Raw genomic sequence first — 16,831 nt, forward strand, 5'->3', positions numbered from 1 at the left:
CCTTTGAGCTTGCCATGGTTCCCCGTCCGATACAGTGCAGAGTAGACATCAATGGTGCTTAGAGAGTACAATTGGGTTGAAGTTAAAACCCTCAAATTGATTGCAGGAAGAAACTTTTCCTTGGTCAAGACAACTAGGGAATCATCGATTAGGTTGAGATGAACTTCTTAGGGCTTGTCATTAGGTCTGAGTGCAGAGAATAAACACTTGAAGACAACAGCTTGTAGAATAGCTTCAGTAACTGAATCAAAGGCTCCAAGCAGGGGATGAGTTGGGAGAAACTTGATCATGATCTTGATTGCGTCGTTGTAAAAGTCGTGATCATCAAATATCCCTCTGTAGTTGCTAGCATCAATTAAAGGAGCTAAATCCTTGATAGTAGATCCAGAACCAGTTGGTCTTTCAGATCCAGAGGCCTTTGATTGCTTCGTGGACACACCTGATTTCACCATTGTTGAGGAAAAAAGTTTGAAGAACTTGCTTGAAAGGGTTTTTTCAAGAGAGATGAAGGAGAAGAAGTTCGTCTGTAAGAGATCAGAACGAGTAAAGCTTTCTTGGGGAAGAAAAAGGGTTTTTATACCACCAGATTTCAAAAATAATTAATAACAGTTTAATTCCAACTGTTAAAGCAACAAAACCTTTGGGTTTTTATCATTATCTCTTAAAAATGAAATTAAATTAAAAAGGTTTATCAAGGAAAAGAGGAGCATTAAATATGTTGCAGGCCCATGATAACACGCTGTACAAATGTGGGGTGAAAATGGTTTGGTCCGTCGAATAAAGTGGGAAGTTGAACGGATGTGACCCTAATGTTGCTTGATGTGACTGCTTGAGTAAAAACGATTTCGTTTATGGAAAATCAGTTTATTTATCTTTTATCCAAAAATAGACCTGGTTGCGGAAAGTCTTTTGAAAAGGTAATTGAATTATCATGTGCGACAAATTGAATGTTTGAAGAATGTTTTAACTTTCATTAAGTACCACACAATATCATTTAAAGCGTCTGTGAATGATAACTGCGGGTTCATTAATGCGTCTGCGGGAGCTAGGAGCTGAAAACAAACTAGATCATAATGGTTAGAAATAAAAGAAATAAAGAGACCCGAGGAGTATATAGATTATAAATGGTTGAAGTATACAAAGTATACTAAAGAGCAATCTATGAAGTATATACTTCATCAGTTATTCTAGAAAGAAACAACAATGAGTAAAGTTCATTAATAATTTTGATTTGAAAAGAAAAAACGCAATTTTACTCAAACCCGAAGACTTATGAGGTCCGCGGTAGCTATTCTTTCAAGAAGAACTGCGTGTCATGGTTCATCATCCCTAACATTTCGAAAAATCCATTATGTTTTGTGAAGTCGAGTGCCTTGGTGAAAACATCAACAATTTCCTCCTGAGTTGGAACAAAAACTAGTTCAATGTTACCTTTGAGGATATGGTCTTTGATGAAATGGTACCGTAGTTTAATATGTTTCATCTTCGAGTAGTGGATATGATTGCATGAAATGACTGTCGCACTCTCTGAATCACAGTAGATTGGTACCCGCAACATCCTGTACCCATAGTCCAAAAGTTGTGTCTTCATCCACAAAACCTGGGAGCAACAACTGGTTGCAGCAACATATTCGACATCTACGGTTGATAGTGAGACACAGTTTTGTTTCCTTGAGGACCAACTTACTAATGTTCCACCCAAAAACTGATATCCACCCGAAGTTCTGTTTCAATCAAGTCTGCAGCCTGCATGATCTGCATCTATGAATGTGTGTATACTAAAGTCGTTACTTGCAGGGTAACAGAGACCCAAGGCCTTACTCCCTTTGAGATATCTGAAGATCTGTCTGACTGCAGCAAAGTGAGATACTTTAGGATCGGTCTGGTATCTTTTTCTAAAGCGTTTTTTGATAATTTTCGTTTCTTCTAAAAAATATGTTAAAAATCATATATTTTTTAAGCTATTAAATTTTTTGATCTTGTGGTCCAAATTTGGTTCTTGTCAAGATTTTTTGAGTTTTCAAAACATCTAGAGCTTTTATATATATATATATATATATATATATATATATATATATATATATATATATATATATATATATATATATATATATATATATATATATATATATATATATATATATATATATATCAACCGCCTTAAAAAAAAAAAAGATAGAGCTATATGTTATATAAATTAGGGGAAGTAAAAGAGAAGAGAAGAGACACACCTTTTCCTTTATCTCACTTGCTTCAGGTAAAGTTGGAGGGAATTCTGGTGTTTTTGATGGTTAAAGCATCTCTCTCTCTCTCTCTCTCTCTCTCTCTCTCTCTCTCTCTCTCTCTCTCCTCTCTCTCTCTCTCTCTCTCTCTCTCTCTCTCTCAGTATATTTATCCTTGGAATATTTCCACTTTTGAAGAATATATCTCATCCGGGTATCCTTCCAATCTCGTTTTCATTTGTTTTTCACCTAAAAACGTATTTGAACGTGTTCTAGTGTCTGTACTTCTTCGTCTTCTTCTTCATCATCATCCGTCCAGAACCATCAGATCTCAATATAGTATTAGTAGTAGTAAAAGAAGACGAAGCAGAAACTAACGAGGATTGAGTTCTAGCATTTTCTTTTCTTACGTGTGGTGATCAAAATCAGGATTTCATGCCGCAGTTCTTGATCGATTAACCAATAAACAGAGCCCCGTTTTGTAGTAAGAGAAATGAATATCAGCAGCTCTGATCTCATTGATGCAAAGCTGGAAGAGCATCAATTTTGTGGATCCAAACAGTGTCCCGGTTGTGGCCATAAACTTGAAGGAAAACCGGTACGTTGTAGGGGTATAATTTTGTTTAATTTAATGTACATATATATAGATACAATCGTCTCATAATATTCTTAGCTTCAACTATAAGATTTTGACAAATAAGAATCAAACATGAGAATAGAATTATGCTTGCTACTGAATTTTCCTTCTATATTTAAATCTCTTGTTTCAAGAAAAGATACACATAAACAAATCCCATAATAAAAAGATTGTCTTTCTCTAGTGATTTATTAATTCCTAAGCTTTTCTTTTGTTGAAATTCATATGATATATATATTAATAATTTCTTGTTACTTTTTTCATTTGCAGGATTGGGTAGGTTTACCAGCAGGAGTCAAATTTGATCCAACTGATCAAGAGCTGATAGAACATCTTGAAGCAAAAGTCGAAGCTAAAAACTCAAATAAATCTCACCCTTTGATAGATGAGTTCATCCCAACTATCGAAGGAGAAGATGGAATTTGTTATACTCATCCTGAAAAACTCCCTGGTGAGTTTTGATTTACAACGGAAATTAAGTGGTGGTTTCAAGTTTCACCACCCTGGAAAGCCGAAAAGGATAAGAATAAAGAACACCCACAAGCACAAGAAAACACATGATCACATAAATATCTTTTCTTGTGTTTTCAATAGTTCAACAGTTAGGTTTTACTATAAGACACCCAAGAAAATTAGGGTTTTCTTGTTTGTTTTGACTTTTTTGAATTTTGCACTTGTCACACCTAAGATGACCTAATTTTTATAGGGTTTTTGTTTGTTATGACTTTCATATTTTTTTTTCTTCTTTGATCTTTTAGGAGTTACAAGAGATGGATTGAGTAGACACTTCTTTCATCGGCCTTCTAAAGCCTACACCACGGGTACACGAAAAAGGCGAAAAATCCAAATGGAATGTGACATACAAGGCGGTGAAACACGGTGGCACAAAACAGGCAAGACCCGACCCGTTATGGTAAACCAAAAGCAAAAGGGATGCAAGAAAATCTTGGTGCTCTATACCAACTTTGGGAAAAACCGAAAACCCGAAAAGACAAATTGGGTAATGCATCAATATCATCTTGGACAACTCGAGGAGGAGAGAGAAGGTGAGCTCGTTGTATCGAAGATATTTTTCCAGACTCAACCAAGGCAATGTAATTGGTCCGAAAGAGCTATGAACAACAACATTCACATTGAAGGTGTAAATAATATATACGAAAAGAATAATGTTAGTAGGAGGGAGAGTGGGAGCGGAAGTGGGAGTTGTTCTTCTTCAAAAGAAATTAATGTCGCTGGTAATGCTACTACTGTTACTGCTACTCCTACTGTTGAAACTTATAGTAACATGAGAGATGAGTTTGTTGGTGCGGTTATGTCGAATTACAATCCAATGGATCGAATGCAACATTTCAAAGGTGTTGAGCAATTTAGCTTCATCCCCTATAGAAAAAGCTTTGGTGAGGTATGTTTCTTGATCAAATCCAACAACCATCTTTACTATTCGATTAATGGGACTCACAATATCACAAAAGGATGAATCCCAAATAAAATAACACATCAAAAAGCAAGAACTCAGAACTTGCTCTTTTTTAAGATCCTGAATTTGAATCTACCTAGTGAATAGTCGGCAAAAATATTGAGCTTCCGTGTGTTATGTTTTGAGGTTTTATTAATAAAAATAGAAACATTTACAACTTTAACTCTGGGTTGTTTTCTTGTTGCTAAAGGGTTAATTGGTTGATTGTATTTTACATCAACTTTTTGGCTTATGGGAATGAATTGAGTGCTAAAAATGTGGATATTGGTTGAGTGCAAGGTTAAGAGATGAACTCAAACGGTTTAAGTGTTGCTTTTCTTATTGAAATTGCTTGCATTATCAGCAATATATATATATATATATATATATATATATATATATATATATATATATATATATATATATATATATATATATATATATATATATATATATATATATATATATATTCGTTATTCTAATTCATGCATGCTTGTACGTTATATTTCACAAGTAATAATGCATGGAGTACAAGTAATAATGCATGCAGTGACTAACAGGGTACAAGTGAAATGTGCAGGTGGGAACGACGACAGGGGAGGGTTCATTGACGTGCGATGCACCTAACCTGCAAAGGCAACACCAGCAGCAGCAGATGAGCCTTGAGAATCATCAGCAGCATTATCCACATCAGCACCACGTGGCAGAAACAGCCTACCATGTCAGCAGGCCATCTCATGCCATGTCAGCAATCATCTCTCCTTCTCCCCTACGTCACACTTCCATTATTCTTGATGATGACTCCTTTCATGTGTCTAGGATCATGGAAAATTTTCCGGTAAGTTATTATATTAAATATATGTATTTTTACGTAATTGTAGCACATAATTTGGAAAAGCAGATATTTAATATATATGGACAAAAATTTCAAAGTAGGACAAATTAAATCAAATTGTATGTATCCTAGTAGCTGAGACTTTTTTTTTGACAATCTAAACATAACTTTTTGTTTTGTTATGGCATAATTAATTACAAAAAAAAATGATTAAGTAAATAAAAAGAGAGAGAGAAGAAGAAGAAGTTGTAAACTATATCAAGTTGAAGGAAAAAAGTTAAGTCGTGATTTTTCATTTTATACGTTTTTCTAATATTAAAGCATTTACCACAAACTTTATTTATTTATTTATTTTTATGTTTAGGTAAGAAAATACTCTTAAATTGTATCAATTCTAGGATCCTTGTCATATTATTTAAAACATCATTTTCTATAAATTAAACTATAATTATTTAAATTTTTATTTCGATACGAAAATATTTAAACTTGTTTGTCTATTATTACAACATTTTTTAGTATATATTCTGGAATAACAAATATGTTTTAATAAAATTTCTGCCAGTACAAAAAAACTGTTTTAAAATTGAAGACACGTACCATTTTAACAAAAGTTTTTCACACAATAACTTTAACACAAAAATCAACCATCGAAATCCCATTTTAAACATCATAAATGTAATGTAAACAATACAAGTGTAATCAGTATTTCTTTAAAACCTCCAAATATTTGAAAATCGTTCTAATTATTTTCTCTATAATAATAAATAAACATAAAGGGGTATTGGTCTTGTCACCTAAGTTGAGAACAAGTAATCATTTTGCACTTTCCAAGTTGTTGTTTCGATGAAGACAATACATGATCACATGGATAATTATGTTTTATTGCTGTAAACAAAATAGAGTACTTAAATATGTTGTAGCCTTAAGCATGCATGCATGGGTGGGATTCTTGTTATAAATTATTTAAATAAATAAATTATATGTTACTTACTTTATTATATTAATTATAACATTACCTATTTTGTCGCATTAAATTATAATATATCTAGGAAAATTTCTACACTTTTATTGTAGTACAAATCAACTGAATATATATATATATATATATATATATATATATATATATATATATATATATATATATATATATATATGTCTGCATATTTTATTAATTTAATTTGTTGTTCTATAAAATTAAACAGCAGCAACAACATCATAAGATAGGAGGAAGATCAGCATCAGGATTGGAGGAACTCATAATGGGGTGCACTCCATCATCATCAGCTGATGTTAAAGAAGTGAGTTTTGTCACCTTTTTGCTCTCTCTAATATATATATATATATATATATATATATATATATATATATATATATATATATATATATATATATATATATATATATATATATATATATATATATATATATATATATATATATATATATATATATATATATATATATATATATATAACACTAGCTAGAAAAGAGATAAAGAGTAATTAATCTTGGATTTAAAGAAGGAATATGAATATTAAAATAAAGAAAGAAAAGTTAATGTATATCTCTTTATCTCTTTTGATGGTTCTCACTGAGAAGTAACACAATGTTGAAAAGAAAAAGAGAAAAAGAAGTATCTAATATTTCACTCTCCAACTAAATTACATTTGTAGGAGTTATTTTTATATATTCCCGTAATTCATTTAGATACATTTGCACAATTCGTAATACTTTCACTTTTTTGTCATTCATTTTTAAGCATTTTGTAGTTTAAACCTCTTATTATACATATTTACCAAGTATAACGTCACTCTAGTTAATAATCTAATACATATAAGTTATAACATGATTAATTCTAGTTATTAATTTATTACAAAAAATTAACACATCTGAAAAACTGATATATAAAAAAAAAATTATGGCGTATTCTATATATTAATGTATAGAATGTAATATTATTTTTCTAAACGTTAAAAATCTTGTCAAAAGCATCGTATATCGAGTGACAATTATAACTACATTTAAATTAAAGAATTATAAACAAAATCTGTATGTCGTCGTGTGATAGAGGCTTTTATTTGCATCTGAGTATACCTTTTGCGGTGTTAGACAATCGAAATTCAAACCATTAACAATTTTGGATTTTATGTAACAAAATCATATGAAATGCTTGATTTATACCTTTAGGGTGGAAAATAATAGGATAAAAAGTGAGCCAAAAGATGAGCCACAAATTGTGGAACCTGCTTCTCTTTTCTTTCTTACTGAACAGCTAGCAGGAGAAAAAGATTAAAGAAAAACTACATCTGCCCTCTAGAGAGAAATATTAGGTTTCTTTTTTAACACTATGTATTAAGAATATCATAATAAAATATTGGATAAATCGCACTTAAAATACGCATATTTACAGTTAGCTTTTTTTGTTTTTAAGATATCTTACTTTTAAAACAACATTTAAGGAACAAGTTTATAGAACTATAAATATCTTCTGATCTTCATTTTATTTATTTGATTACAAACTTGTTAAAATGCAAGACTAAAAGTAAGTTTTAAAGAAAAGAGAGGATGGTGACCCTAAGTCTTTAGCAAGTGTATGGTATCCTAAGAAATTTATACACAAGACCCAACGTGATTGAAGAGAAAAAGTTATCATAAATTCAGGTATAACTACCATATCTCCTCTTCCCTCATAAAATGAAAAGCAAAAAGAAAATCTTGGGAAACTTACGCTAGTATGTGATTAAGGCTTATCATTTAAAATAAATATATTTCTGCCATTTAAAAACAATTATCTTTAAAAATAAATAAATTTATTTGAATTATATGAACTAAATACTTTATCAAAATTCCTGGGATTCGAAGAACACAAAATATGAATCCATTGTTTAAAAATTATGCTTACGACGTGGATTTTAATATAGATTAAAAGTATAAATTAGTGTTTGGTATGCTACAGATACTTGATAAACTAACTTATTTTTCGAATTTTTTTAAGTTGTCATGTTTGGTAAAACTATTTTTTCACGAACTTTTTTAAAAATATTCCTAATATATCCTTAATTAATTATAGAAAACTCAAATTATCTTAAATATCTTTTTATGTAATTTTATATATTTCAATCAGTTTATTAGCTAGTTTTATATTTATAAGCTCGCAACTAACTTTTCAACTATCAGCTAACAACTAACGTTTAAGCTAGTACATAAAATATAACCTAAAATTTCTTTTTAACTAGATTAAAATTATAATCCTAACAGAGAAAAAGGGAAAATAGTGTAAATGTGTTAGAAAAATAGTGTCATTGCGAATAAATTCGGAATATATAATATATATATATATATATATATATATATATATATATATATATATTCAAAACAACTTAAATAAATATATACACCACACAACACCTTTCGTAGTGTATATGTGTGTGTATTTATATGTATATGTATGTATAGTTTATAGAGTTATTGAGCGATAAAGAATATGATGGATTAAATAAAATATTTACTTATGAGAAAGTAGGGAATTGGTGTTATGCAAAGATAGGTATGTTGTCAAAGAATTTGGAAAGTAGCTAAGAAAATTGTTTGCATATTTTGAATCTACATGAGATATGTGATACTGTTTGCAACAACATTGTATTCAACTTTAAATCTGGATTAAGAAACTCACACACATTATTGGTTTTTGATAAAAGGGGAATATAGAACATTGTCTAAGAAAAATTAGTTTTTTCTAGGACACGTGTGCTCCCACCACTATGAGATATTTTCAAACGTATGTGATCATCAATAGTACATTGAAAATTATTGCAAATTGTTCACATCATTAATGACATGATGGTAAGCTCTAGAAGCAACAAGCCATTGTTCTGTGGATGGTTTGTTGTGAAATGTCATGTTAGCACTAGCTTGAGAGCTAGTAATCTCTATGTTTTGGTTTTGTTTTGAGAAATCTTACGAGTTTGCAACACTCATCGGTTAGATTCCCTTTAATTTCACAAAAATTTCAAACAAATCAATTTGAGGGATGATTTAAGTTGGATGAGGAAGGATTCTAATTTAAATGATAATTGACAGGATTTTGATTGGCTGTTTGAGTGTGTCATTAGAGAGACCAAAGTGTTGATTTTCATGTTGTGAGATCGATGTTGGTTAGACTGATGAGTTATATAGTTTTTTGTTGTAATAGGATTTGATGGGATGATGTTCTATGATCTCTTAACCCGACGTTCAAGGTCTTCTAACTTATCAAATAGTTCAATAAATGTGACCATGGTGTCATGGACCCAAACAACAGGAACGTAGGACTCAATTTCATCACCAACACCTTTGAGTATGTCCATTATTAGGTCTTCTTCTATATCATAATATCCAATCATAACAAGTGCATCACTAGTAGCCCTAACATCTTGTATGTATTCTACAACAGAACGAGTACCTTAACAATTGTCATGGAGTTTCTTATTATAAGAACATGATGCAAGAGTGAGATTTGTTAGTCAAAAGAATAGAGATACGACTCTAAGCTTTGTAATGTTAGTATATACAGATTAGTGTGACACGGTTTTATAAGTAGTTATATATGTTAGAGTCATCCTTCTCTCTACAAGGGCTCTTTTAGAGAGTTAATATAGGGACTCCACATATATTTATATGGTATAAGAGTTAGAGTCCAGCACCCCCGTGGCTTAGCACATCCATATCTATCCTCATCGAGCCTTCAAATATGAGAAGAGTGTTAGTATATCTCATATTGATGTGACACAGTTTTATAATTGGCTATATATGTTGGAGTCCCTCTTCTCTCTATAAGGACTCTTTTAGAGAGCTAATATGGGGACTCCATATATATTTACACGTAAGATGAGAAGACGACAAATATATGAGACTGAATTTCTAATGCACTCTTTTCGATGACTTTATAGTTGTATTTTACTATTTCTTTGATCATTTTTGTAGGTTTAGGTATGTCATCAATATGGCCAAGAAATTTGTATTTTATTAAGGCCAAATTAATTAGGATTGCCAGACAGAAAAATTGAATTTTGTAAGTTTGGTGGGATATTGGTAGAAGTCTTAAGAAGATAATTTGGTTTATGAGGTACAAGATGTCATGAATTAGAGAGCGTTTAAGCGGAAGAGGACTCAAATGTAATATGGAGTTATTGGGCAAACACTATTATATGTGATTAAGGTTACATGGGATTAAATACAAATTGACAAAAGAGAAAGCAAGAAAAATACAATAGATAACAAGGACATAATCCTTCCTTGATACTAAGAGGGGTTGGGTGATGTATTGTGAACAATGAATAATGATTATTGCAGAGGCGATGCATGATTCCATAATAGGGATGAAACATGAAATTTCAGTAGTTGCATGATAATAGAAAAAAAAATCAAAAAAAAAAAAATTCAATTGTTAATGATAATAGAAAAAAAAATCAAAACTGAAATTTCACTTGTAGCCATGGGTTATATTTTCTTTAAATAGTATAACCCTTGAGAAAAAAATTGTGCAATTCAATGCAACCCTTAATATATTTTTTTTCTAGGTCCTTCTCTAAGAAAATATGCTCCTGTCCCGAGGTTATATACAAGAGAAATTAAATTACCTCCTACCTTTTATACCTACAATTATTCATATCCATTAAAATTATGATAAATCACCATTCAATTTAATTGTAATTGATATATTTCTAATACAGCCTTAATGAGTTAGTTAAAAAAATATGAAATTATGACACTTGTCATAATTTTATTGGGTAGGAGGATTAAAAGTAGGAAGCAATTTAATTTTTCTATATACAATTATAACGAACTTTCATCTTTAAATAAACCATGTTAATATTTATCGGTTACTAAATACTACTTTTATAGTCATCTTTTTCATGAATCCATATAAATCTTGTAAATAATGTGTAATTTTTAATCTAACCGTACGGTTTATAACTTTCTTGCACCAAACGTTTTCTACTTGGGCACCATTGCATCCCATGCAGGCATGCATGATATAACCTTACATTTTTAGAGACTAACCCTAAAAATATAATATATTTTATTTTCTTGTTTCCATTGCAGGAATGTTCCATCACAAACCCACAGGAGACAGACTGGTTGAAGTACTCCACCTACTGGCCAGACCCTGATCACCATGTCTAGAACCCAACAAAATACATATATATATATATATATATATATATATATATATATATATATATATATATATATATATATATATATATATATATATATATATATATATATATATATATATATATATATATATAAACACAATCTAGTTAAGACTTTGATCAAGAAAGCTATTCAAGAGTAGGAGCAAGGAGACACAATGCAGTACACACCATACAGTTCTTTAAGTGAATATCGACTTTTTGAAACAATTGTATTTAGTTTTCCGTTATAAATTAATTATATCTCTTGATAAAATATCAAAAACAAAGACGTACTGCACAAGAAAGGGAGCGAAAAAGAGCATATATATATATATATATATATATATATATATATATATATATATATATATATATGTGTGTGTGTGTGTGTGTGTGTTTGAGAGAGAGAGAGAGAGAGAGAGAGAGAGAGAGAGAGAGATTTTGATGAGAGTCATACTCTGTGTGTGTGAATATAAACCTTGACTGAACAGAGAACTATAAAGCAATTCAATGTTGGGAAAGAGAAAAGAAGAAGCCAAAAATGGAAAGGGAAAAAAGAAAAAGAAAAACCCAAGGGAAAGGCTGCTGTCTACTAACATCATTATGATTACAGATATCGTCTTTAAGCATATTGTTTCTTTATATTTAAGTTAGTGTAAACTCCATGTTTAGTCCCCAAGGTTTGATAAACGTAATACCTAGTCCACAATATTGATTTCATTCAAACTGAACCATTAAGATCCTCATGTATCATGCACGTGAGGATAATATAGTCTTTTTCCTCATCTTTCCAATATTCACAATCTGTACACCACCCTATTCATTTTAGTTCATGCCAAAATCATCCATTTTATCGATTAATTCATACGCCTTAAACAAATACGTAAATTCAATAACCATCAATCATTGTACTATAAGCGTAACATCCGTATTTTTGGGAATTTTTTTTTTCTTTTTGGTATGAAATTAAATTTTACTAAATTTAAATAAGAGTAAATTACACAAATGGTCCCTATGGTATGGGTAATATACGCCCTTGGTCCCTAATTATGTTTTTTTAACTCAGACAGTACCTATGATGGAATTTTGTTGCGCGTTTGGTCCCTGTCATAACTAAAAAGACTATATTAGACTTGTTTATTTATTTTTTGATTATTGATTATTTATTTATTATTTAGCAAAAAATAAAATGAAATAAAATAAAGTAATAAACCTAAACCCAACCTAAATCACCTTCCAATATATACTTCACCCTCTCGTTTTTCCTCCCCTGCATCCAACCTCACCGCCTTCCCCGTCTCGTTAGGTTCTCCTTCTCTAACATATTCTCATTCTCTTTCTTATAGCTCATCTGTAAGTTCAAGATGCATCTTGTTTTGATCGGAAGAGGGTCTTGATACCCATTTATCATTCTTGTAAACCATCTGGTTCTTCAGAACAGTCACCGGAAACCATGACATCGGGTTTTGATTTGACGATGATTGCTTTAAGTGGTGTAGGAATGGTTTGTTGCACCTAAATGAGAATAAGGAAGGGCATGCTGATATCACAATGTCTTCTTTTCTGCATCTTGATGTCGAAAGGGAAGACGACGGTCCAGTGGTTTATGGGGGCTGATGTTCTGGTGATTGCGATTTCCGTTGATGATGGTGGACTAAGGATGATGGTATGGTCATGTAAATGAGTTTGGGTTTTGTTCTTTTGATGTATGATAAGAGAAGATAAAGGGTCGTTGGAAACATTCAGAGCCATCAATATGCAATCTATGATGTTCATCCATGATGTTCAAATGAAATTTAGAATGTACAATCCATGATGTTCTTTTACTCTATTTAAATAGGATATGTTACTTTCCCGAATCATGGTTTTTTTTAGTTAAGCGTATTTACATGATCTTAAAATTTGGATTCAATAATTAGATCATCAAAGAATCATTATTCAACCACTAGAATGGTTACTTCCACATTTGATGGTGAATTTTAGGATTCATGAACCCTAACTTCATGAAATGATGTTTTAAGTCTCTAGATCTTGAATATAAAACTCTAGTATATGAGAGTAACTACTAACCTCATCATACGAATGTTAATGTAAGTATGCAAGTTAATGTATTCAATTTGATATTCTTTGTGATTTCAAGCATATATGAAGATGATGTTTTTTATTTAACACTTTGAATCTAATTATGATGTTAAATGGATTAATCACAATGTATGAATAAGTGTCAACTAAAGTGGAATGGAAGCATCTATTATGATTAATTCATGAAGATCTAAAAGTAATTTGGTCATTGAAACATTAATATGTAGTTTTGTCAATATTTTGAGAATATTTAACTTTGTGCTTTTAATCTCCATACTGAGTTTGTAAATTATGATTTGAGGATATAATTGAATGATATTTTATCTATTAAAACATGTATGAAGAGTTTAGTACATATTTCGGGTAATTGAAAGTGGTTAGAAAAAGGGTTAGACATTATTTAAATTAATCATTGATTAATGGTATTATTGTGAAGAATAAGTGACTATTTGATGTTCAATTAACTCTAGAAGTGAAGGAAATGGCTTTTTAATATCACTGTGAGTTATATTGGGAGTACATGTCCTGAAACTTACTTCCATGCTTTGATTTGAAATGATTTTCATATAATAATCCTATTATGTCTAATGTAATTACGTTGACTCAAACCTTATGATTTATTGACTTAACGGGTAAATCATATGTTATTAATTATGTTGACGTTAACGGCCCTCAGGGTGTGTTTGTGCTGATGATCACAACATGAGGTTTGTGAAGATACAACAACATGACTAAGGAATCTTGCACTACACGTTCATAAGTTGATTACTTTTTGATAATGATGAACATTAATGAAGTCAAGATAAAGTCTCCAGTATTAACAAAAGACTCCCTGATGTTTAGGATTACAATAATTGACATACCTAGTATGTATGTGATGCTAGCATTTTATTATTATTAGGTATTATGTTTATATATAGTCAATGATTTGTTAAGTAAATATTATCCCCAAGAGTAAATTCTTAATCAAAGTATGTGCTACGATTAAATCTTACTTTATGAAATTGTTATTCATCAATAAAAGAATCATTTTTGAAGTACTTTGCATTGTTCTTTTATATTCTTTGTTGTTGATATACGTTGGCAATCAACAACGACATCCTCTTCATGAAACATTGTATTGTTATCATTGAAATCAATCAACAACCATCCTCCAATTGAGGTGAATGATTTCATTATGTGGTCAACCAAGACCATGATGGTTCTTGAAAACATGGATTACTACATGATTGAAATGATAACAGAAAGTTTGTATGTACCTATCAGTCAAATTATTAAAGAAGTCATTCTTACAAGTCATGAGATATGGCCAAAACACTGACAAAGGGTCAAGCTGTCCAACAACATCCTTTTAGTGTCTTTTTAGCTAATTTCTCATCCTTTTGCATTTCAACTCCCATTTTAACTGTAACTGAACATTTCAAAGCATATTAAGTATCATATATCTTAAAATATAACATTTTTACTCAAATACATTAAGATAATGACATAAAATATATAGCTAAATATTACCATATCAACTAACAAGATTTGAAAAGTTAAAAATCTCTCACACTATTAAAACTTCCAAGAGTAAACCTTTCTTAACCAGTAAAAAGAAATCTAGAAAAAGAAAATGTTATAATTGTTAACACAGATTTCATGAAGCATCAAGTTATCCTTATGAAAAAAGAATCAAAACAATGATAACATTATGTTAAGCATCAAGTTGTCTTTGAATTGTGACCATAAGGACATTAGAATATTTGGTATCTAGATAGAGTTTGTTCCAAGAATATGACAAGTCTAAAGTCTCTTCTAGAAAGTATGTCAAACAAGTAGGTCCATCAGTCACATTTGGTGACAACAGCAAAGGTGACATAAAAGGTCATGGAATTTTGAAGTAAAAATCAATGACGTTTTTTAAGGTGTCCTATATGCAAGGGTTGAAACATAACCTCATCTCAATCAGCCAACTATGTGATTCTCACTATGAGGTACACTTTAGCAAAAATGAAGGAAACATCATTGATTATTATAAGAAAGTTCTTCTCAATGCTAAAAGAGTTGTGTATATATATATATATATATATATATATATATATATATATATATATATATATATATATATATATATATATATATATTGATATGTCGTCGATGGATAAAGCCATGAAAATATGTTTTCTTTCAAATACCCAATCTGGTCAAAATGGGCTATGGTATAAAAGGCTATCTCATCTGAATTTCAAGACGATTTCAAACTAGTCAAATGATGAGCTTGTTAGAGGAATTCCTAAAATGAAGTTTATAAAATACAAAATTTTCCCAACTTGTGAATAAAGAGTGGGACAAAAAAACTCATTCAGATATAAAAAATTATCATCCATCAATAATCATATATCTACTTCATATGGATCTGTTTCGAACAGTTCTTAATCAAATTCTAGAATGTAAAAGATACTCCTTGGTCATTATTAATGAATTCCAATGTATACATATGTTCTGTTTTTGATAAAAAAAAAGGAGATATAATTAAGAAAATCATCTCATTCATAGAACATATTGAGTTATCTCTTGAATAGTAAATACTTAGAAGTGATCATGGCACAAAGTTCAAAGTTTTAACTTTAAAATCATTATGAGTAGATAAGGGAATAACTCAAAATATCTTAACAATAAGAACCCTAAATCAAAACAGTGTCGCTGAAAAAAGGAAAAAACCTAGATTGAAGTTAGAAGAACTATGATTTCTGAAGTTGGCTTATCTCTCCAACTCTAGATGGAAGTTGTCAAAACAACATGTTTCACTCAAAAAATGGCAAGTGTCATCAAAATGTACTCAAAGAATGCTTATGAACTACTTAGGAAGAAAGCAAAACATTTTCTTTTTCATGTCATTGGATGTTCGTGCTACATGCTCAATCAAACAGATAATATGTTAAAATTCGAAGAAAAATCCGATGAAGTAATTTTTTAAGTTACTCTTCATTATCAAAAGCATTTCATGTCTATAATCTAAAAAGGACCACTAAAGAGCCCATTCATGTCAAATTTGATGAATAGTCAATCTCACATACAACAACAAAGATTAGGATTCATCATTGATGAGCTTATGCAGACCAACTTTTCATAAAAATAAAAATCATGTGACATATCAATCTCACACATCATACCTTCAACGCCAATCCACAATAACGCTAGAATATCTTATACTACCACATTGGATAATCTTCCATCTCACGCTGATAACACCTCCATGGGTGATCCTGATGATGAATCTATCTACTCTAATTCTCATTATGCTCCTACTACTTGTATGTTAAGAGATCATCATCCCACTTAAATTATTGGCAATGCAATTGCCGATGTACAAAGCAGAAATCAAGTATCCAACAATATTTGTCTATATGTAAATTCTGTCTCTATGTTTAAACCAAA

At 30.5% G+C, this 16,831-nt stretch overlaps 1 protein-coding gene across 2 annotated transcripts; it reads left to right on the plus strand.

The window, feature by feature from the left end:
- The first annotated feature begins 2,373 nt into the window (after nucleotides 1–2,373).
- Nucleotides 2,374–12,157, plus strand: LOC111883922 (NAC domain-containing protein 75). 2 transcript variants are annotated; one of them, XM_052765599.1, is made up of 6 exons: nucleotides 2,374–2,820; nucleotides 3,130–3,310; nucleotides 3,618–4,261; nucleotides 4,896–5,153; nucleotides 6,356–6,448; nucleotides 11,235–12,157. In XM_052765599.1, exons 1-6 carry the CDS (start codon nucleotides 2,716–2,718, stop codon nucleotides 11,313–11,315), a joined length of 1,362 nt encoding a protein of 453 aa, XP_052621559.1. In that variant the 5' UTR covers nucleotides 2,374–2,715; the 3' UTR covers nucleotides 11,316–12,157. The 2 variants fall into 2 exon arrangements, with proteins under 2 accessions (XP_052621559.1, XP_052621558.1); XM_052765598.1 differs by having other exon boundaries at nucleotides 2,377–2,820; nucleotides 6,353–6,448.
- The last annotated feature ends 4,674 nt before the right edge of the window (nucleotides 12,158–16,831 follow it).

The sequence above is a fragment of the Lactuca sativa genome, chromosome 7, assembly GCF_002870075.4.
Source record: "Lactuca sativa cultivar Salinas chromosome 7, Lsat_Salinas_v11, whole genome shotgun sequence".
Classification (NCBI taxonomy): Eukaryota; Viridiplantae; Streptophyta; class Magnoliopsida; order Asterales; family Asteraceae; genus Lactuca; species Lactuca sativa.